General features: G+C 35.2%; 4 protein-coding genes across 7 annotated transcripts; 2 read left to right on the top strand and 2 right to left on the bottom strand.

Annotated features, from left to right (window-relative positions):
• Positions 1-77: 77 nt before the first annotated feature.
• On the bottom strand, positions 78-940 carry LOC135740113 (cystatin-B-like). Its single transcript, XM_065258157.1, has 3 exons — positions 766-940; positions 593-694; positions 78-493 (listed from the first exon to the last, which is right to left on the bottom strand). The coding sequence occupies exons 1-3, from the start codon at positions 835-837 to the stop codon at positions 362-364; spliced, it is 306 nt and encodes a 101-aa protein (XP_065114229.1). The 5' UTR covers positions 838-940; the 3' UTR covers positions 78-361.
• A 246-nt stretch (positions 941-1,186) lies between these two features.
• Positions 1,187-6,665, top strand: LOC135740106 (uncharacterized). 2 transcript variants are annotated; one of them, XM_065258147.2, is made up of 8 exons: positions 1,187-1,379; positions 2,193-2,301; positions 2,371-2,515; positions 2,605-2,718; positions 2,818-2,962; positions 3,105-3,253; positions 3,328-3,467; positions 3,576-6,665. In XM_065258147.2, the coding sequence occupies exons 2-8, from the start codon at positions 2,193-2,195 to the stop codon at positions 3,728-3,730; spliced, it is 957 nt and encodes a 318-aa protein (XP_065114219.1). In that variant the 5' UTR covers positions 1,187-1,379; the 3' UTR covers positions 3,731-6,665. The 2 variants fall into 2 exon arrangements, with proteins under 2 accessions (XP_065114219.1, XP_065114220.1); XM_065258148.2 differs by having other exon boundaries at positions 1,187-1,389.
• A 155-nt stretch (positions 6,666-6,820) lies between these two features.
• On the bottom strand, positions 6,821-8,772 carry LOC135740110 (cystatin-B-like). The gene is made up of 3 exons (XM_065258153.1): positions 8,518-8,772; positions 8,344-8,445; positions 6,821-8,250 (listed from the first exon to the last, which is right to left on the bottom strand). Exons 1-3 carry the CDS (start codon positions 8,644-8,646, stop codon positions 8,104-8,106), a joined length of 378 nt encoding a protein of 125 aa, XP_065114225.1. The 5' UTR covers positions 8,647-8,772; the 3' UTR covers positions 6,821-8,103.
• A 2,108-nt stretch (positions 8,773-10,880) lies between these two features.
• LOC135740104 (uncharacterized) lies at positions 10,881-22,998 on the top strand. Of its 3 annotated transcripts, none has more exons than XM_065258143.1 (18): positions 10,881-11,209; positions 11,937-11,980; positions 12,102-12,172; positions 12,275-12,390; positions 12,482-12,542; positions 12,677-12,863; positions 13,382-13,462; positions 15,027-15,101; positions 16,104-16,262; positions 16,408-16,841; positions 18,393-18,773; positions 18,981-19,547; positions 19,671-20,259; positions 20,429-20,502; positions 20,678-20,842; positions 21,951-22,111; positions 22,262-22,352; positions 22,439-22,998. In XM_065258143.1, the coding sequence occupies exons 1-18, from the start codon at positions 11,201-11,203 to the stop codon at positions 22,516-22,518; spliced, it is 3,345 nt and encodes a 1,114-aa protein (XP_065114215.1). In that variant the 5' UTR covers positions 10,881-11,200; the 3' UTR covers positions 22,519-22,998. The 3 variants fall into 3 exon arrangements, with proteins under 3 accessions (XP_065114215.1, XP_065114216.1, XP_065114214.1); XM_065258144.1 differs by having other exon boundaries at positions 15,024-15,101; positions 21,954-22,111; XM_065258142.1 differs by having other exon boundaries at positions 15,024-15,101.
• Positions 22,999-23,314: the final 316 nt, after the last annotated feature.

Genomic DNA, 23,314 nt, shown 5'->3' with positions numbered 1-23,314 from the left:
TTTGATGCAAAATCAGTAATGCATGACACTGTTATTACCCTGGTATTTCCTGTTGACATAACAGACACTCACTTAAATGTTTTCATTCTTGAATTTTATGTAATACTGTATACATTGACAATAAAATCATTAAATACAGCAAAACCGCTTTTTCAGCAACAACTGTATCACTATATATAAAGCACACAGTAAAAACTAAATGCACAGAGATCTTGGAAAAATTTCTTCCAGTCAGTTTTATTGCAGTGACTCACACTAGTAACCAATGCACGTGTCTATTATTCATAACCACATGTGTGAATGGTTCCTGTTTGTAACAGTATAAACATTTATTATCAGGAGAAGGCTACATATATTCGCCTTATTGAAAGTATTCAATGGCATCGTGATGCGCCTTGGATGTCTGCAGGCTGGTCAGCTGTAGTTTCTCTCCAGCGTGGGGCAGGGTTTTATAAACACGAATATGTATGAATTCATCTCCACCTACATTGACCTTTAACAGGCAAATAAAACAAATAGATTTAAGTTCATACAGGTTGTAATCTGTGATTCAAGTGATTCTAGAGAACTAAATACAAATGACTAACGTTACCTTGATGAAGTAATTTGTCCCCGCAACAAGTTGCGTTTTATATGATTTGGCGATGAAAACGTCAAAAGTCCGCCCAGCTTTATCCTCGGCATGAGACTTCATCTGAGGAGGCAAAGGTGGTGGTTTATAAAAACACAGGTTGACTATTTATCCTCAATTTAAAAAATACCAACCTCATCGCATATTTTTTGCACTTCTTCATCGGCATCTTTTGCCTCTGTAGTTCCACCACAAAGTAAAGGCATTTCAAATGTTGAAGGTTGTACAAATGTACCAAAAGATTAATCACAACGAGTCTCTAAAAATTTGAGTGGAAAGTTTGTTTGTTTCCTGGTTATGACGAGCCATTGGGAGATACCACTTTCATGGGACAGGCGAAGGAGGCCAGTGCTGTAGATATATTGCAATGCACGATATACCTAGCCAGTGTGAATAATTTCTGTCAAACATAAATCATTTTATATTTAACAGCCCCTATTTTACACATAAAATATAGATCATCGTTATATTAATGCATTCATGTTTATATTACCTCACATATCCCCCCTTGAAATGGTTTGATCCTTATGTTGCCAGCATATGTAACTGGTTATGGCCAGAGGGCGTGGTTACGATACGGTTATAAAACTCCGCTGTTTTATGAGAGAAACATTTCGTTAATAGCACAATTCGTAATTATAAATAACGTAAATCAAATAATATTGCAAATAACAATTATATTGTTTACACAGAGATCATTTTAAATCAAGAAATACTTCTGCATTTGGTGAACTTTCTACAGTTCCAGGTAAGTCTAGGTGAATTGCGGACTTTTTTAATATTTTTAATATATTTTCTCTTTGAACAGTTTGCCATGTATTGTAAGTTATTATTTGCCGTGAATATTTTAATATTTATTATATTGTTGATGCATTATATTTTATGCATATGCTGCCTATTTTTGTTACTAAAAATGTCATTGTGACATGTATTATGGTGTTTTTGTGTTTAAACAACGATCATGCTCAATATACATTTGAATAAAGATACAATGTACTCTTTACACAATCCTGTGAATGACATAAAACATGTAATGTACGTTATCAGCAGCAAGGAGTCTAGGTAAAGATGCAATTATATAATAAAAATCTACAAATCTTCTCCAAATGTTCACTTACCTTTTTAAGTATATACAAATATATTTCTATTATTTATTTCTTCAAAATGTGTACAATAGAAGTTAGTAGTTTTGAAAAGCTTTTTGTAACATTATGCATTTACATAACGAATAGTAACCTTGACAGTCATTGTATATGAACATAAAACTCAGCACGTGTAATCATAAACACTATGTAACAGTTACACAACTTGGACACTTATAAAACCAAGCCCACACGTTTGGTATTTGTGTTCTTCTGTCTTCAGGGATATTATGACAAGAGTACGCTCTTGAGAATTTACTTCATTATTTTTCCAACACTTGATTCTCTGATTTCAGTCATTGTATGTGAGAATAAGGTCTTGTGCTTTTGTAGTCAACAGGCTTCCTGTTTAATTACCACATACAGAATAGTAAGTAATAGTGTGTATTACTCCACGTCTGACTTTATCTTTATTTCAGATGTTTACAATGGGAGGTCACAACATTCCCCGTATAACACTCATAATTCTATCTGTTGTCGCCTTCATTATATGTGTTATATTCAACGCACTTGCTGGACCAGGGATTGGTATGTACAGATCAATGTAAAGTTTTAAATGACTGAAAAGATTGCTACAGTGTTGTTTTTTTCCATTAGGTGCTTTTAAGAACACGACCAGTGCTATATCAAATAAGTACGATACAGAAATCACACCATCGGGATGGACCTTCTCGATCTGGGGTGTCATCTACACCTGGCTGTCCCTCATGCATATTTACATCCTTTCTACTACCTGTAGGAGGTATGCATCAATCCCATTTACAATCAAATGATACACTTTAATTCATTCAAGAATTTTTTTTATATATTTTGTAAATATCATTAACACAGGACAGCGTATGGTCCGATGTACTGCAGTCCTGCTGTGTTGCCATATGGATTCTATATCATCTGGATTTTGAACATGCTGCTTAATATAATTTGGCTCTTTCTGTGGGATAGAGAGTATGTTTATGTGATCATAAATGCATATACTTGAGAAAATGTATTATTTATTATTATTATTTTGAATTTTTTAATTCACCCCCTCTCCTTTCTTCTAAGGGTGATGATTGCTGCATTTATTGTCCTGGCCTTGATCGCCTTTACAAACTACTTGATGATATTCATCTCTTCTCATAGTCTCAAAAACTATGGAGCTTGGTTAAACAAATATCACAAAGTAGACCTATGGTGCATTCGAATACTGGTGAGATTTAAAAGAGTGGTTCACCAAAACATAACAATTCTCATATATATCATTATTCTCTTATTTTATTTCAAATCCATATGAATTGTTTTTTGAAAAGTCTTGTGTTTGCATTAATTTAAATATTCCACTAATATTGCAGGTTCAGAATGGGATTGCAACATACGCAACATGGACAACTATTGCAACGCTGCTTAACTTTACAATTGTGCTAAGTTATAATGCTGGAATGAACAAATCAGATGCAGCAACAGTATCTCTCTCAATACTTCTGGGTGAAGCTGTTGGTTGGTAAGTTGAAATGGCACAGTGTAAACAAAGTAAAACTGTTAAAAGACACATATGACTTATGTATATTTTTGCAGGTTTATTGTTGAGAACTTTATCTTTGAGAAGCATCTACGATACATCCTGACAATTTATCCTGTTGTCATTGTTGCTCTGAGTGGAAACTTGACAAAGAATTTTAATGCTGCGGATCCAAGCCGCAATGGCATTTTCATAGGTAAGCCAGAAAAAAATGATGGACAGCACAATGGTTATGCTGCACTTTAACTGCGTTGAGTGCCAGTATTTTTATGACAGCAATTGCATTTTGTGTTACACTCCCTAGCTGTCCTATTGGGGTTGGCCTGTGCACTGTTTGCGATCAGACTGTTACTGGTAATATGGAGGCACATCAAACACCCTCTTTACAGAGGCATGTATGCAGAGGAGGTCATGTCACCAATGGAGATTGCAGAAAAGCAAATGAAGATTTTAAAATAAATTAAATGTTCATGTATTTTCACATTTTAAACATCCTAATGATGTGTTTATATCAGTGCTATTTATTTTAATTCTTCAAATGCATGTGTACTCTAAAAAGAACGAATAATTTTGGGTTGTAATTTAACGCATGCTTGGTTGTTTTTTGACCTATTGTTGGGTCAATATAAACATTTAATTTAACTTAACAGCTGGGTTGTTAAATTGAAAACAACCTAGCATTTTTTAGAATGTATATTGATTATATTTTATACTTGATTAAAAAAATTAGATTTGAAAATGATTTTAAACAGTCATGATTTGTACTGTATATTATTCTGTACTTTTTTTTACCTTTCCAAACAATAAAATAAGGTCAAAGTTTCAAGATGGTTCAAGTTATGAAAAAGTCCCACTGAGATCCCTTATGCATGGCTTTTTCCATGTGTAGAAGTTAGGGTTGGACATTTTGAATGCCTCCTCCTTAAAAATTTTGTTTAGTTTACTTCACAACTTGAAATCTTTATTCTTTATACAATGTCATTGGAACAAGAAGTATTAGAGAGTTATTTTATGAACATTAGCTGTCAGAATTTTTTTTTAAGGCAGTACATGGTTTTGGTGTTTTGTTTTAAGTTTGTTTCAGAGGGTTTTTGCATAATTCAAAGTTATTTATAAAACATGAAATATAAGAAATCTGATGAGAAGCTGAAGTGAGAATGAGAAAATGACAACATATAAAACATTGGCAGAAGTAAGATTCTGTTAGTTTTGAATACCTTCATTGTCTTGTCTTGTCATTAAAGAAAAATACAATTTTCAAGACACACGCAAGTATGAACCTGGCATGCTCAATTCTATACGAAAGCAAAGCACCTGAAAACAGAGGGTCCACGTGCTCCCTCAGATTTTGCATTCAACCTCAAAACCACCAAAGCATATTTTCATGTGTTACTTTGTTTCATGAGTAAAATATAATGAATACTGTAATTTTCTGAGATTTTCAGTGTTTTAATCATGGTTAATTTATGAATTATACTGTACAAATTCAGACACAACAGCATTGGGGCCAATATTGTGCATGGTTGCGGATTAACTGTCAAAAATAATAGTTCAAAGTCAATTTCTTAGTGTTTATATCTAGCTTTACCACTAGATGGAGCGTGGAATGATTATGTGCTTTGCATCTTATGGTAAAAAAATGCATTCCTATAATAATTTTATACAATTATGTTGGTAACACTTTACAGTAAAAAGTTGTATTTGTTAACAATTAGTTAATGCATAAACTAACAAACAATGATCAATACTTTTACAGTAAGTTTTACTCTTAGTTCATATTAAATATGGCATTTATTAGTACATTTATAAAATCAAGCATTATGAATGACATTAATTAACTCCTCAATGGCGGGAAAAGAGTTATCTTGTCAATTAAGAGAAATCATTTCCCTGCCATTGACGCTTCCCTGATGAGTTTTTACTGTAATCTATAATTCCTATAATTCCTGTTAATCCACTAGGTGGCGCTCTTACCCAAATTTATAAAAAACAGAGGCATCATCAAAAATCCATCCCAAAAATTGAAGAAACATATTTGAGAGGTTATAAAAAGAGAACAAACGAAGATAGGTTGAAACATTTTTTTTGTTTTGTTTGTTTGTATGTTTAAAAGCAGAGGGTCTGTTCTTTCATTTTAAATATATTGTATGTTTATATATTTATAGAAGAAATTTTCCTGGAAGGCATGTGAAATTTTTGTGAAAATCAACTTATTCCAAAATCAACTTTTCTGCAAAAAAAGTCAGATAATGAGTTAGTGCATGAACTAACAAATAACTGTATTTACATTAACCAACATGAACAAGAATTTTTTCCAATGTTAGTTAATGCATTTCTCAATGTTTACTAATACAACCTTATTGTAAAGTGTAATGTTCATAAGCTAGTTTTTTTATTATTTCTCAATGCATTTAAATAATAAAACGAATCATGTAGATTTCAGCATGCAGATCTGCTAACGTTAAATCAAGGGTTTCTATTACTGTTTTTTGCAGTGTTGATCATTAAAGCCAATCACAGATGTGGCTTTTAAGTGCATGAGTTTTAAAATAGCAATACAATCATTCACGAACGCTTATCTTTTTGTCTGTGTAGTCTGTAAAATAAAATGTTTTTATGTTTAATTCACATTGATAATTATGATTACAGTATGAAGCAGGGGCATAGCCACCTGTGTGCCAGTGCCACCCACAGTGGCAGTTGGCACACCTATAAATGGATGCAGAATAATTTTTTATAGTCTCAATAAAAAAATGTTTACTAAACTTGGGCTATTGTTGTTTGTCTGTGAGCCAGTAGGCCTATTTTCTGAAAAATCTGCACCTCTTTGTGGCTTTAACTGATCCTAACTCTCAGAAGTCAAGCATCAGAAATTAAGTGACAATGTGAAATACTACTATAGCCCATTTTGTGGTGATCTACTTGCAAGACTATTTAAATGCTGTTTATAACAATGGACGTTTATCTATTGCTAGGACGCTTTAAAAAAATTGGGGGCAAAATTAAGAGTATACCCACTTCTCCAGGGCTGCGTTCAGCCCCGACAAAACGTTGCACAACGTTTATTAAACTGAAACGGTGATGCATTGAACACCCTGTTGTGATGACGCAAGAGTTGCAACTACGGTAGCTGAGAGGCCATTCTTTGTGTTCTTTTTTAAATGTTTCTAAAGCCTGATGAAATCGTTATAAATGTGTGTTTAATACTGTAAAATACCCTCGATGTTACAATCACTGACCTTGCTGTCCAAAATGAAAGACAACATTCCAACTTGAACCCATTGAGAGAGCTGTCTCTTTACTATCGCGTGGTTTTATACATCTTGCCGCTGATTGGGCCGACATTTCTGACACACCCACCAAACAAGAGAAAACGCTTCTAAAACCTGTTGCATTCCGTTGCACACCGTTTCCAGGAAACATGTCGTTCAACCCGGAAACCGTAGCAAAACGTTGCGCACCGGTGTGAGATTGAACATGCCCCAGGCAATACCGGTCATGATTGTCACGTGACACACCGCAGCCACAATAACTAACAGATGTATGCTATTATTTCGTTTTTCCTTTATTAATACTTGTCATAAAACAAAAGATAAATGTATACATGCTTGTAATGATGCAAGGGAAATTGTACATTGCTAATACGATTTCAGCGTATATAGGCTGGAATGTGTGTATAGTAATTGTCTTGTGGACAGAATAAAGTCTAAGATTGGCATTTCTTTTTACAACAAAACCCATCAAAATTTTTTATTATTGAAGTGATCTTTATAGGCTATTGTATGATTATTAGTTGGACTGGATTGCCACCTTCAACTTGAACGACGCGCATCATACCCACCGATAGCGCGCGTGCACAGCCACAGCCAGAGCTTAAACGACTTTATGTTCGCGTCTTTTTGGCTTAAAATTCTCATATGCATAGATGTCTTAGTGATTTTCATAGTAAACAATTGGTTGTCTTAAACAAATAAACATTTGATTGCATTCGGTCTTATAATAAGCCTAACCTCTGGAGTCTGTCATCAAAGTTAATTAAATATCAAAAGAAGAAAAGAAAATCACTCACAGCTCCTGACTTAACTTCGTAATAAAGATTAATCCATATGTTGGGCGCTCTGCTATTTGAAGTAAGTTTAAGGTTTATCATGGAGTTTAGATTCCCTGAAAAACTTTTACTGAATTACTGCAGTTAACGTTAGATATTTTTACGCTTTATTAAAGGGATAGTTCACCCAAAATGAAAATTCTGCATTTTTCAAAAAAAATATTATGGAAATTGTTGTTCTAAACCTGTATGAATTTCTTTTTGTGATGAACACACACATTTATTACAATATTTCCATAATATTTTTCTTGCTATGAAAGTCAATGGTTACAATAAATTGTGTTTGTGCACGTCCGTCTAGCTCAGCACCAACCAACGCGCAAAAGCAGTTTGAATCTGGCTGGCAGTTCTGTGACATCACTAAACATTTTAAATCATATTCTCAGGGCACAGAAATAAGAATGCACTATATGGTGCCATTATCATGGTTATATGCTTTTGGTTTATAATTTTGCACAGTAATATGGCAATAAATGTGGCACACCCAGATTTTCAGATGCACACCCAGTCTCTTTTCTGGCTACGCTACTGGTATTAAAATATTAGGTGCATGACGCCCCTGCCTGAAGACAATAAATTCGTAATCACGACTTAAAAAGTTGGAATGATCAAATTACTGAAAGCACGTGAAGGCAGAATTAGATAAAAACAACTTTTTCATTATCTTTTACTCATGGTTACACATAGGCTCGTATGATGTTCCTTGGATCAATTGCAGGAAATATTATGCCTGGAGGTTCTGGGCGAAATATTTAATGGCATCACGATGAGTCTTGGATGTCAACAGGCCGTGTAGCTTTAGTTCTTCACCATAACAGGGCAGAGTTTGATAAACACGTAGATGTATATAGTCGTCTCCTCCTACATGCACCTAAAACAACAAATGAAAACAATGTTTTTTTTTTTTTTTTTAATAGACTGCAATAATTTGTAATCTTAACATATTCAAGGCAAAAATTATTACCTTGATGAAGTAATTTGTCCCCGCAACAAGTTGCGTTTTATAAGACTTGGCGATGAAAACGTCAAAAGTCCGCCCAGCTTTATCCTCGACATAAGACTTCATCTTAGGAGGCAAAGGGTGTGGTTTATAAAAACATAGGTTTACTATTTATCCGCAATTTCAAAAAATACCAACCTCATCGCATATTTTTTGCACTTTTTCATCGGCAACTTTTTCCTTGGTAGTTCCACCAACGAGATGCATTTTACATGTATAAGGTTGTACAAAATGTACCAAAAGCAGAAATATAATCTCGAGTCGCATCGCTAAAGTTTGACAGGAAAGTTTCCAAACAATAGGAAAGTTTGTTTACAGGTTATGACGAGACGTTGGGAAATAGGCTACTAGTGATGGGTCGTTCGCGAAGAGCTGATTCTTTGTAGCGAACGAGCAGAGCCGAATCTTCAGACGCAGGCAGGGGAGCCGGCTCTTCTAATGGAGCCGAGCCAGAAGAGCCGAATCTATGAAAAGAGCCGGACTGCCATCACTAAAATGTAGAGCCAGAGCTTGATCCGAAAGAGCCGAATCAATGGAAAGAGCCGGACTGCCCATCAAATACCACGTTCTTGGGACAGACCAAAGAGGCTTGTATTGTACACATATTAAAATGCACGGTAATTTCTTTGTATGACTGGCCAGTGTGAATAATTTATGTCAAACATAAATTAGTTTAACAACAGCCCATCATTTCCACATAAAATATAGATCACCGACCGTTATCTTAATGTATTCATGTTTATATTACCTCAAATATTCACCCCCTTGAAATGGTTTGATCCTCATGTTGCCAGCATATGTAAGTGGTTAGGGCCAGAGGGCGTGGATACGATACACAACTACGCTGCTTTATGACAGAAACATAACATAACAATAGCACAATCTTGCAAATAACAGTTATCTTGTTTTGCACATAGATTATTTTAAAATTAGAAATTAGTGAAACACATTTAGTGAACTTTCTAACATTACAATTCAAGGTAAGTCTAAGTTAGGTAAATATGTGGGTTTTTCGCCATAACATACGTTTTTAATTAGTGTTTGTAATATATATTCATTTTTAACAGTTTGCCATGTATTATAATTTATGTTGAGGCATTATGTTTTATGCATAATGCTGTCTATTTATCAGACATCCCAACCTGCAAAAAGTCATTTTAGGAAGGTATCCCGAAGTCCCCCAAATAGCTTAATATTTCTATAGGCCTATGCAATTATTGGTAACACTTTACAATTAAAGTAAAATTTTTGAAAAAACACTTTGGAAAAGGGAGTCGGGCCAAGAACCAAAACACACTTGTAGCCAATCACCAGTCTACAATTTGGGTTGTAATTTAACCTATGGCTGGTTTGTTTCAACCTAAATGAAACGATTGTTTTAACCCATTGTTGGGTCAAATATAAACATTTTCTAAGTTAATTTAACTTAAAAGCTGGGTTGTTAAATTGAAAACAACCCAGCATTTTTTGTAATACTTGATTAAAGATTTTTGATTTGAAAATAATGTTGAACAGTTGACATGATCTGTACTGTATATTATTTTGTGTTTTTTTTTACCGTTCTAAGCAATAAAATAAAATTGGTCAAAGTTTCAAAGGTGCTTCAAGTTATGAAAAAGTATGTGTGCCGCAGAAGAAAAGACTTACTCCTGCTTTATTACCCTTGAGAGCTTGAATCTGTAAGTGTTTTAGAAGGGCCATCCATCCAGAATCCTGCACTGTTTGCCAAATAGTGTTTAATAATTCAAGTGGACAAAAGTGGGATCTGTACAAAAACTAATGAATTGTTTTAATGACAGAATTACATACGGAATTTTCATTGAAATATCACCAGAAATAAAAAAGATTTCATAAGTTAGCATCAAATTTATGTTTTCATGCAGCTGTGTTATGACCAAAAAGTTTCCAATATTCATTTAAATGTGGGGTGGCACGTGTTTAAATTTGTGTAGAATAATTGCATTTTAAAGACCCACTGAGGTGCCTCAGTGGTGGGACGGTACCTTTTGAATGATCCTCCTCCTTTAAAATTTTGTTTAGTTTAGTTTACAGCCTGGAATCTTTATTCTTTATACAATGCCATTGGAAAAAGAAGTATTAGAGAGTTATTTTATGAACTTAAGCTGTCAGAAATATATATATTAGCTTTGTTTTAAGTTTGTTTCAGTCTTTTTTTTTGCATAATTCAAAGTTATTTATAAAACACTGTGTGAAATCTGATGAGAATCTAAAGTGAGGATGAGTAATGACGTCATATAAATCATTGGCGGGAGTGAGATTCTGTACGTTTTGAATGTTTATATCTTCTATGAGAAATTTGTTAATGTTTTAAAGCTTACTATATCATTAAAGCTAACATATTCACATAAAACTTTATCTTTTTAAAATAAAAGTTCGGATTTGAAGTGCCACTATGGCAGTAAGACATACATGCAGTTACACTCCTTGGCTCTAGATGGCAGCAGGTCATTGCGTGTCTTTCGTACCGAGCGTAACAAAATTGGGCGGGAGTTTTTGTGTTGTTGTTGTGGGCCAAATGCAATGACCGATTCTGTGGAAGATATTAAGGTTTTTTTTAAATATTGACATTTAGCAGTACCCTTTGAAATTTCTTTGCATATAAAACAATTGTACGTAAAACAAGCCAAGCGAAAGGTTCAAAAGTATGCAAGTAAACAGAAGTGTAATGGTTTCGGCGAATGGCTGTATGCTAACAAACACGACATGTGAAGAGTGAAGATGTGAGTCGAATTGTCAGCGGTGTTGTGAGCTTCAGTGGCGGACACGCAGTTTCTGTAACCCGGTTGTGAATCTCAACACGATGTCGCAGGTCAGTAAAGCAGTTTCAGGACAGAATAACAAACGTAGCATCTGGCTGTACCTTCTCTGTCTTTGTTGCTGCATAGAGTCCGTCTGAGCTTGTGTCTTAAACCTAATGAGCTGTCTAAGTTACCTGTCTGTCTAACTTACCTGTACAGCATTTTCGTAAACGTCGATACCCAAATATCCTGTCAAGGTAGTCAGTTCACTAGGTTTTGACTCTGCCAAAGACAAGTGACAGATCACACGTAACGTTAAACAGAACCAAATGTATGTTTGTTTAGATATCACACAAGACTACACGTTGTTTTTTTGGTTTAAACATTTTATGTATGTGTGTTGGTACCCTTCAAAAGAGGATTAAAAGTGTATTTATTTTTTAAATATATATTTGGGGACAAGTTTTGTACACTTTTGACAGATACTGTATGTGACCCTGCCTGTAAAAACCAAGCTAAAGTCATTTTGTGATTTACTTTTTACTACATAAAATAATCTTACATGATGTTAAGGACATTTTTTTAATATAACCCTGATATCTAATATTGACTACTAATGTCACTCCAAAAATCATAGTAAAATGAACGGGACGGGTTAAATTAGGCTTTGATCCTTCAGATCTCATAATTAAATTTAGACTTTACTTTTGAGACTTTTGTCATTATCATAAACTCCATATCAATGTATTTGCAAATTTAAGAAACTAACATCACTCACTGAATCCATTTTTTTTTTAGGGCAAGGCCAAAAAGAAACTACTTTATCACAAAGGAGAGGAAAAGTAAGTGATCTGCCAGCTTTAAAACAATTTTAACATGTTTGCATGTTACTGTTTGATTAAAAATGATGATCATACTACTATTGTCTTATTCCTACTATTCGTGTTTATTCTGTTTTTGTAGAAGCAAGTCTCCAATCCCAATCAAAGATGCCTTTACCCTACGTGATATTGACTCTTTATTTGATGACATAGGTAATTCTATTCTTAAATTCTTCTAGCTTAAAACGCTAAAACGTTTAATTTCATTTTCATATGCTGTTGATATCATCTAAACCATATTTCTTTTTTTTGTAGATGCAGACTCTGGTATACCTATCCTTTCTCCATTGCCCACGAGCAGTGGTGTAGTTCATCAGAAGAAAAGTGAGAGTCCATCTCATTCACATAATGTAAAGACTCCATCTAAAAAGGTGAACACCATTATCACGTCTTAAATCATCATAGATCATTCTGTTATCAGCTACACAATGTGATGTTAATAGTTATAATTGTGATTTTTAGGCACCCAAGGAAGCATTTATCAATGCAAATGGCATTCAGGATGATGGACTTATTGATAAAGGTAACGGATCCTACTTAAACCACTTTGAGTCTCTATCAGTGATAATAGAGCTAACCTGTATTGTTAAAACTGAAGACTCATCACCTGCCTGCTATTTGAAATAACTGTGTTTCTTTTGTTTTGTTTTTACACAGAAAGTCCATTTAAAGAGATTGCTCCAATAAAGACGTCCAGTCCTATTACCTTGGCAACAGGAGAGGATGAACCAGAGAATGGGTTCAAACTTCTGCTTTTTGGAGAGGATGAGGAGCCTATTGGAGGAGACTTAGGCAAACCTCCTTGCCCTCAGCAGTCAGACCCAGTAAAGGAAGGCTTTCATAGGTATGAACAACAACAACATTTATTTGTATAGCATGTTTAAAACAACACTTGTTGAGCAAAGTGCTTTCCAATCATTAGTAACATCAGACAAGAAAGAAAAAGCACATCACACATAAAAATTCCCAAAGCAAGTCTCTCAAAGGCAGTTTGAACACATTCTTCACCACTATGGACAATTATAAACAACCAAATAAAGATAAGTTTTCAGTAAAGATTTAAAACATTCCAGCGAGTTGCAGGCTTTAATATAAGATGGTAGGTTGTTCCAAAGGCGAGGGCCAGCCACTGAAAAAGCACAATCCCCTTTAGTTTTTAGCCTGGATTTTGGGACACTCAATTTAAAACCAGAGGACGACCGCAGCAATCTACTAGGGTCATAGCAAATCAACATGTCAGCAATATATTCAGGGGCGAGCCTGTGTAAACCTTTAAACCTGAATGGTAACAAGAGTCTGAAAAGTGTTTTTTCATGATTTCAATTATTGCATAATTGTCTCATAAAAATCTTTGCTTTGTAGTTACAGTGGGTCTCTGGAATCACCACCAGAAAGGCTTGAGTTTCGAAAAACCACAAAACCAAACACTGATTCCTTATCAAGGTCAGTTATTGCTAAGCTAACAGCGGTAGATTGGTCACAACTGTTATGCATTACTTGTTAAATTAAAAATGAAACGAGTGTGAATTGTTGTTATGTGTGTATGTTGTGTCCAAAATGTTTAAACTACTTCAATATTTCTTAATTAATTTTAATTTGTAAGTATACATATAGCATAAAAATTGCAAAACAGAAAACAATTATTTACAATTCAGCATCAGCACCATGTTTGTTCACTTATAAAAGAGAAGTTAAAGGAAAACACCACTGTTTCTCAATATTTTACTATGTTCTTACCTCAGCTTAGATGAATTAATACATACCTATATTTTTTCAATGCATGCACTTTAAGTCTTTGTACAGCGCTTTGTGAATGTGTTGGCATTTAACCTAGCCCCATTCATTCCTATGGCTCCAAACAAAAGTTTTATTTTGTGTCACCATACTTACTCATGTAACCACTCATGTAACAGTCTTTAAATAGGGAAAACATGGAAGTGTTTGGTGGCTTTTAAATTCATCCCTGTTTGGAGCCATAGGAATGAATGGGGCTAGGCTAAATGCTAACACATTCACAATGAGCTGTATAAAGATTAAAGTGCACACATTTAAAAAAGATGGGTATGTCTTAATTCGTCCAAGTTTAGGTAAGAACATAGTAAAATATAAAAAACAGTGGTGTTTTCCTTTAATAGGATTTGTATTTTTTTAAATTGTGAGTTACATTTTTTAACCTGCGTTAGCAGAGCAAAAGGTCATGGGTTTGATACAGAGAGAAACACACATGCTGATAAAAATGTATATCTTGTAATGCACTGTAAGTCGCTTTCAATTAAGCGTCTGCCAAATCCATAAATACAAATGATATTTAAAACAATCCCATATATATATATATATATATATATATATATATTTTATATATATATATATATATTTTTATATATATATATATATTTTTATATATATATATATATATATTTTTATATATATATATATATATATATTTTTATATATATATATTTTTTATATATATATATATATATATATATATATATATATATATATATATATATATATATATATATATATATATATATATATTTTTATATATATATATATATATATATATTTTTATATATATATATATATATATATATATATATATATATATATATATATTTTTATATATATATATATATATATATTTTTATATATATATATATATATATATATATATATATATATATATATATATATATATATATTTTTATTTTTATATATATATATATATATATATATATATATATATTTTTATTTTTATATATATATATATATATATATATATATATTTTTATTTATATATATATATATATATATATATATATATATATTTTTATTTATATATATATATATATATATATTTTTATATATATATATATATATATATATATTTTTTTTATATATATATATATATATATATATATATATATATATATATATATATATATATATATATATATATGAGAGTATGCATACTAACATCATCTTATCTTTGCTCTATCAGCAGAAAGACTGCAAAAACAACAACAACATCTGTAGCCACCCAGTCTGCTCCACAGGAAATAAAGACTGATTCATCCATGTGAGGAAGCTACTATCTATCAACTGAATATAAATATAATTGTTCTGTTAATAATCTGTTAATGAATTGTGAGCAGGGGTGTTGCTTGATTTTTAACAATTTAATTGTCAGTGTATTTATTTACATTAATAATCATGTCACAAAAAAATCTATATCCATTGCAACATATTAAATTTACACTTGTTAAAGCGAAGCATTCGCACTTTAGCCAAGAACACAAAAACATGCAGATATCCATGTTCGCGCGCTCTGACAGTTTTCAGGCGGAGTTAAGAATTGGGCAACTTTTGAACTGTTTTCGCGAGTAATTTGTTTTAGTGGTTTAAACATAGAAAGAATTCGTTCAACAGTTGTTGGTATTTGTGCTGTGAATGGTAATTGGAATGCTTCTGGGCTGGTTTTCAATGGCCATTGTTGGGCTGGTTTTGTTACTCGGATATGGCAACCCACGCAGCCGTGCACACAGAAGTCCAGGTGACAGTATGTGATTGAGGTACACTATGAAAAAAAGACAAAGCTAAAGTTTCTAAATGAAATTGATAATTTTATTTTGGCTTCATCATTATGGCTTTTGTAGCTGACTTTTTGTGCAAAGCAAGTAAAGAAGAGCAAACTAGAGAGGTGGTGACTTTGAGGGATGTAAGATAAACAAACAAACCAACTATTTAATTCACTATCTCTAGTATTGGACAATACATAAAAGGTTGGCAGTAACATGCATGTTTACCTTTCCTAGTACTTGTTACCGTGTAGGGATAGTAATTTAAGCACGGGAAATTTGAATAGTGCATTGTGTTCCACACTTCTGTGCAGCAGGGCTTTAAGAAAAAGTAATGGGGGGCCCGTGCCCCAGTACAGCTTTGTGTCTAGCAATGCCCCTGATTGTGAGCAGTAGGACCTATTAGACACAAAATCACCTGGTGAATATTAGGTGTATATAAATATATGTTATTTACATACCCATGTAACCTTATTGTACTTTATATTTTCTCTTTTTGTAAGGAATGAAGTTTCAAGTCAATTGTCTCCTATTCTGGTTCAGAATAATGAGCAGGAACTACAGCGGACCGAGCAATGCATGGATCAGATGGTGAAACAAATTGGAAAAAGTTCATCTTTCCAGCACAATCTTAAAAAGGCATTGATGCCTAAATCCTCATGGTGAGTTTAAACGTGACCTTCCAGTTTTAAACCACGTGCCCAGTATTTTTGAGCAAGCTATGTTTACTTGTAGGCAGCTTGCTAGCTTTAAAAAATGAAACCTCTCAGTGTTATGCACAAGTGTAACACTTTTCCAATTCATAAGTTCCAGGAAACCAGCAGCGGTACCAGCACCTTCACTTGTAGATTTAGAGGAAGACTTCATGATTCTGGACGATGAGGCTCCCCTTCTGTTTGTCATCCCTCGAAAGGCAGATGTCAGCCGAAACAAAAAAACTGTCCAAGAAAAAACTTCAGAGAGTGTTGCTGCGGAGCCATCCTCTACAGAGCAGCGCTTACAAAGTGAGCCAGATGTGAACGAACAACAGGTGTCAACCTCCAAAAGAAGCAAAGCACAAGTTGAGTCTAAGAAACAACCAAAAGGAAAACGTGGGAAAGCTTCAAAAAAGAATAGTAAAGATGCTGTGACTGATGTTTTAGAGGAGAGACCAAACCCTGTACCTGAAGCACTGGAGGATGAGGGCTGTGATCAGATCTCATCTCAAACTGTACAGGGACTCAAAGATGTGGATCCATCAGGTAAGTCACAATTTGACTAAATCTTATAGTTAAAGCTAGGGCTGCACGATAAATCGCTAGGATACCACGCGCATCACGTCAGTAATGCCGGTTCCTTGATTAGTATTAAATCGCCAACAGCTGCTTTTAGATGGCGCAACATTAACTACACAGAGCCGTAGTTCCCTGACGAGCTGGGCCATATCGCATACATATCGCTGGCGATACATCCACGATAATTAATGCGATATTGCCCCGATTGTCAGTGAACTACGGCTCTGTGTAGTTAAAGCAGCTCCATCTAAAAACAGCTGATGGCGATTTAATACTAATCATGGAACCGGCACTTTCACATTGGCTTTGCAGCCCTCTATCGACCTAAACCGCACTAAAGAAGTTTCCAACCGCTGGGTCGCGGTGCTGTAGTTAGAGTGAAAACTTCAAAAACTTGCTTTACGGCAGACCTACAATCCTATCAGAGCCAGCTTTGCTGCAGGAGGCTAAATTATTTACGACAGTGGTAATGGACAATTCCGCTTCCAAACTGTAGAGGGAGCAAAGAGCAAAAACTCTTTAGTGTTGCTTTAAACATGTATTAAAGGGGTCATGACGTGCTTTTTATTTTATTATGTTCCCTGAGGTATACTTGTAGTATTACGAAAAACATACAAAATTATATAATTTTCATCCTGTTTTTAATCCTCTCAATGAGGATTGTCTGTTTTTGTCTGTTTACCCTTTAAAAGCTTTTGGCCTGGCCCATTGTCCAGCTCACTTCTATAATTAGTAGCCTTAAAAATTTCAAAAACCAGAAACATATTTTGTTTATTTTTTTGGTTGGAATTAATTTTGAAAGGTTTTAAATGTGGTCTTAGAAGTTTGTAATCTATTAATGTATTTGCTAAAGGCACAATATGTTACATCTTTGCATTAAATATTTATTAAATACTAGCACAGTGTTATGTATATTTTTCACATGTGTACTGACATTCCAGATGTTTACAACAATATTTTAATCCAGAGATTTTGCAGCAGTTTTAATAAACAGTAATAGCGACCCCTAGCTGTAAAAATGACATATTGTGCCTTTAAATTAAAAATATTATGAGTGGCTGTCGGCCAGTGACTTTTTATCAAAGCATGTATTTAGCCTGTCATCTGTGTGGCTCGTCATGTCAAAATATGTGTTCGGTGCGTCATGTGAACCTATGTTCATCATGCGTCATTGGTGCCTGCTCCTGATGCTTCGAAGTAGTTTGTGATATGATACTTGTTTAATAAAATGTTTAATCAGAGTTTAGTGTTAAATGAGTGTCTTGCGCGTATCTTGTAAACGTCTGTTTTATCATAAACCTTTTGACGCTTCTGCAGCAGGCACGTATTTTGACATGACGAGTCACACATATGACACGGCGAACACATATTTCAAATTCCTGACCTTCGGAAGAGAAGTCACCAGCCGGCACTGAATATAATATTATATTAACAGATATATAGTATTTAATAAAATAATATATAAATAAAATGCATATTTAGGTATTTGCTAATATGACTTCACATATATGTGTGTAGGGGTTACAGGAAAACAGAGCTCAAAGGACAAGGCACCGGATGAGCTTCCTGACAAAGCTGGGGAAGAATCAGGCATTCCTGAAATCCCTGCTCCATCTGTAGCGAAAACAACAAAGAAACCCCCCAAGTCTTCTGGATCTCAACAGAAGAGGCGGCGGTCCAAAACAAAAAAGGAGTCAAATAATGTCCTTACTGCAGCAGGTCCTCACTCCCCAAACAAAAATGGAAAGAACGGTAGAAAAGGGGAAGCTGTCTCTAAAACAAACAAAAGAACATCAAAACAACAAAAAGAGCTAGAAAATATCGATCCTGTCTGTGAAGAACATGACAGTGTTGAACCTTTACCTGCCCTTGATCAGCAAGAGGAAGAGCAAAGAAAAGGTACGTTTGTTTACCATTTGACTAATTTTAATTGTTAACATTTAAAATGTTGTCACTTTAGTAGTGCATCTAACACATTCCTAAATCTCACAAAAACAAATTTTACTCATTAAAATAAAGTGCTTAAAGAAAATTAAGTGTGTGTTAGTATTGCCATTGTTGTCGCTAAACATCGTCTGTCCATACTGTTTTATTCATCCAATTTAGCTGTAACCAAGCAGCCTTCAGCCAAGCAAGATGCCTTGAAGGATTCAGCAAAAAAACAGAAGAGCAAAGAAACAAAGAGGACTGTAGCAAAGCCAAAGAATGCACCACCAGCTTTTTCAGACACTTCTTTAGACAGCTTTGCAACTAGCAGGAGGAAGAGGAAAGCGCCAGGATCGTGGTGGCTTACTGGCCAAGATGAAAGTGCCACAGAGAGTCAATCAGAGCCCGCACAGGGACAACCAAAAACCAGTAACCGTAAAACTGCAATGAAGAAAGAAACTGTGGTGGTTTCTGAAGAAACCCGGCCCACCCTAAAGAATCAAAAGCAGCTTAAAGCTACTCGTACTGAGGTGGATAATGCTAAAAAGGTGATAACCAAGGTTGATGATGCTAAGAAAACGGCTAAGAAAACAGGTGGTCGGAAAAAAATCAAAGCAGCTGCTCAACCTCAAGTGCTGTCACCGGATCGTGTGTTTGAAGATGAAGTGGGAGCTACTTCAGATGTGACGCCTACAGAAATTAGTCCAGAATTCTTTAGTCATGACAGACAGCACAACTCTATAACGGGTAAATATTTCTCAGACTGTATTACTTCAGTTCACTTTTTACTTAATCTCACTATACAATCATACATACAAATGCATCAATCAGCGATCATAATACTTATATTTTGTTACTGTAAATAAACAGGTGAGAAGCAAGTGTTTGACAAGGTCTACACACGTGATGGTGGATCTGCGCAGAAACATCCTTCATCTTCACTGAGAAGACCAGATGATGTTCCTTCGAAAAGACAACGAAAAACCCCTTCCAATTGGTGGGAGGTGACACAGTCTGAAGATCCAACAAATGGACCGTTTTTAACTCGCAGTCCTCCTCCACATAAGTCCAAAACAACAACTGCTCCTATTGGTGTATTTAATAAGGAGCCAAATCTAGTGAAATCACTGAAAACAAAGAATCACACCAGGAACATTCAGAGAAACATAATCCGCACACCAAAGTCAATCAAGACGTCTTTAGCTTCGATGAATGCCATTTTTGCCTCCGAGAAAGTAAATATGGTAAAAAGCGGACAGAGGCGCAGAAAACAGGGACGCAGAAATATCCTTCACTCTCTTGAGGATCAGTCTGATCACTCGAGTGAGAATATGGCCAATAGTGATGAGGGAAATGGTCACGTATCTCCTCACTTCATTGGTGGTATTGCTGTGGAGCCGTCGGCGACCAGAAACCAGAGTGTTCGAGTGTCCAGCGGACCCAACACATTATGTGATGTGTAAGCTGATTTGAACAAATCACTGTAAATATTGGCAAACTGTAGCAGATACCATTTTTGTTTTCTAGTTTTGTCTGATTGCTGTGCACCTGATGCAAATATCACATTAACAAATTTCAAGTGCAGCGAAACTGCATAACTGAATCTATTATTTATTATATCTATCTAGTGATGCTGCATTCAGAAGTGGGCCATCATCAGTGCTTGAACTTCAGCGACACGATGAGGAAGATGATGATATCGGTGAGTGTTGAGCATTGATTTGTTTAGTACTCCACGGCATCCACTAATAGCAACAGGGAGAATCACAAAGAACAAACAGGTTGCCCAAAATCTCCCTTTATGCCATTGGTGGATCCATCTAGCGATCATTTACTTTTTGGTAGCTCATCCTAAGCTCACTTTTCTGTTATTTCAGGTTTGCCGTCATCCAGAGTGACTCCCTACCTGTCCCGACACGTCCCTCGGGTGTTATCGCAATGTGATCTTTGTGGTCCCCCACTGCAGACCATCGTCCTAGAGGAAGAGGACTGGAACAATCTGCACACATGGTTCGCTCATTTGTGGCCCCCAGCTTCTAAAGGTAACCCACATACAAAAAAATAAGATGATAATAGTTCAAATTTGAAAGCCAAATTCATAGACTTGGACCAGAACAATATAGGGAACTGAGAGTGCACTTAAGCAATATAAAATGTAAAATTCAAGCAATGTAAAATATTTGTTACTTAGGCTGCTTTTCTGTTGCATAGTACCCCATGGTTTGGTTTGGGTCGGGGCAGCTGACTTTTGGGGGCTTTTCCACCGGGTGCAGTACGTAGTACCTGACACTTTTTTAGGACCACCTCGGTTGAGGTTCCAAACGCCCCGAGCTGATACCAAAACGTGACACGAAAACAGTGTAGATAACTGATTGGTCTGAGAGAATCGTCACTTTGAGCGTCATCGCTATAATTTAAAAGCTTAGCTTTACCTTCATGCTAGCTTGCGCTGTCTCGAGCAAACCTGTTGTCATCTGTGCTCTGCTATAAGTTCCCAAACTCCCTTTTAGCGATGAAAAACATCCACAGGCTGAGAATCAGGAACACCATAACAAGGTTTTTTCCAGACTTGCAGTTTGTGGCGGCACATTCGCGATGAGCACGTCCACATATATGCTTAAATGCAACTTAAATGAGGCTCAGCGGAGCACGTCGACTGACGCCACAGGTGTTTGTACAGAAACTGTCATGTGAGCCCGAGGTAGTGATAAACGTGATGTGCAAACATCTATTTGTGGTGGTCAATTTTAATTTTGTGACGGACTGAGAAATAAATAAATGTATGGGAATGTACAACGACGCTCTCACTTGTATGATATCACAGCAGTAGGCAGCACAAATATAACGACACGCCTGTAATCCCTCCCACTGCGAAGTGATACTAAACTCGATGGAAAAGCTAACCAAGCCAAAGTGAGGTCAGCTGACCCAAACCAAACCATGGGGTAATATGCAATGGAAAAGTGCCATTAAACAACCTTATGTTGAATGCCTTTTACAAAGGCACATCATAGTGACTGGACAGGAAAGGGGACTCGTGCCATGTTTTTGTTATTAGCCTAAGCCCTAATGCATAAACCTTTTCCCTTTCTTTAATATGTTAAGATAATGTCCACCAGTTCATAATGCAACGTTTTTTCTCTCTTCTAGAAGGTCGGACTGTCAGTCCCGACGACTTTCACTGGCACTCCTATGGAGGCAGAGCCATGGGCCATGCTGTTGATCTTCAGGAGAGCTCTTTCTCACATGGAAAGGTTCTGCTGGGGTCATACATGAAGAAACCCCCACAGATGGACATTGATACAGTTTCTGTAAGTAAAACCTTAATGTTTGAGGTAAATGCAGTGGTGGGCTATTGCTTGTTTAATGATAGTTCACCAATCATTTATCTGTAAAAATGATCATGTCTTTTAACACGAGCCCAGCAGCGTTATATAATTTTATTTATTTGTTTTTTTAAGGTATTCAGCATTATCTCAAGTTGTGTGCGTGTTGAAATCGATGGCGTAAAGTCTGTCTACAATTCTGGGGAGGTGTTTATGATACCCTCTGGTGAGTGAAAACTTTTTACATTTTTTTGCAAGATTTCTTGATTTCTTCAATTTATTGTTTTTTCTTTGTTGTTTGTGTGTATATAGGAAGAGTGTATAGCATCCACAACCTCTGTCAAGAGCCTGCTGTGCTGATTTACCACAGGACACAGTCCAGTCACACATAGTTCTGATAGATGGTCTCGCTCGCTTAATATTATTATAATTTTTTGGGAACTTTTCAACTGTATTTTTTAAATAAAATTATACGTGTATGTCTTTCAAAAGCAACACAACATTGTCTGGCCAAGCTCATTTATGCTAGTTGTTTATTTGTGTAAATAGTAAGAAAGTCATAGACTTTGATAAGATTGTCATTGATATTGGTGATTGTCAAACATGAATTTTAAAGTGTTTTGTAAAAAAAAGCTTTAGTGATCTTATTAACTGTACATGAACATTTCTCACTGTATTTGCTTCAGAATGCAATGGGATTTAGAACTTATGTTTGCTTGTCAGCAGGGGTCAGCAGATCCTATGGAATATTATACTGCTGTTGCTCGTACTCAACATTGTGGACATTTTTTTAACTTTAAGAAAAGAACTAGAGTGTTAAAGAAAGCGGTGTCTTTCTTGCTAATACTGTCTGTTTTTGTGTGAAGTATCAATGTATAGACCTGAAAAAAAGACCACTGCCTGTTTGAATTGATTCCTTTCTTGTTTATGTCTTGATATTGCTTGGCTTTCATTTCATTGTTCATTTAAAGAGTCATGTTGTTCTAAACCTGTGTGTGTCTTTATTCTGATATAACATAAAAGAGGATATTTTTATAAATGATGGTAAAGCACACAGTTTATGGTACCCATTGAGTTTCATAGAAGTAAAAGCTATGGACATCAATAGGTAACATCTGTGCTTACCATCATATCAAAATATTTTCTGTATTCAACAGAATAAAGAAACTCACCCAGGTTTAGAACAGC

The sequence above is a fragment of the Paramisgurnus dabryanus genome, chromosome 22, assembly GCF_030506205.2.
Source record: "Paramisgurnus dabryanus chromosome 22, PD_genome_1.1, whole genome shotgun sequence".
Taxonomy (NCBI): domain Eukaryota; kingdom Metazoa; phylum Chordata; class Actinopteri; order Cypriniformes; family Cobitidae; genus Paramisgurnus; species Paramisgurnus dabryanus.
The sequence above is the reverse complement of the archived record's forward strand: the minus strand, read 5'-3'. Positions and strand labels throughout refer to the sequence as shown.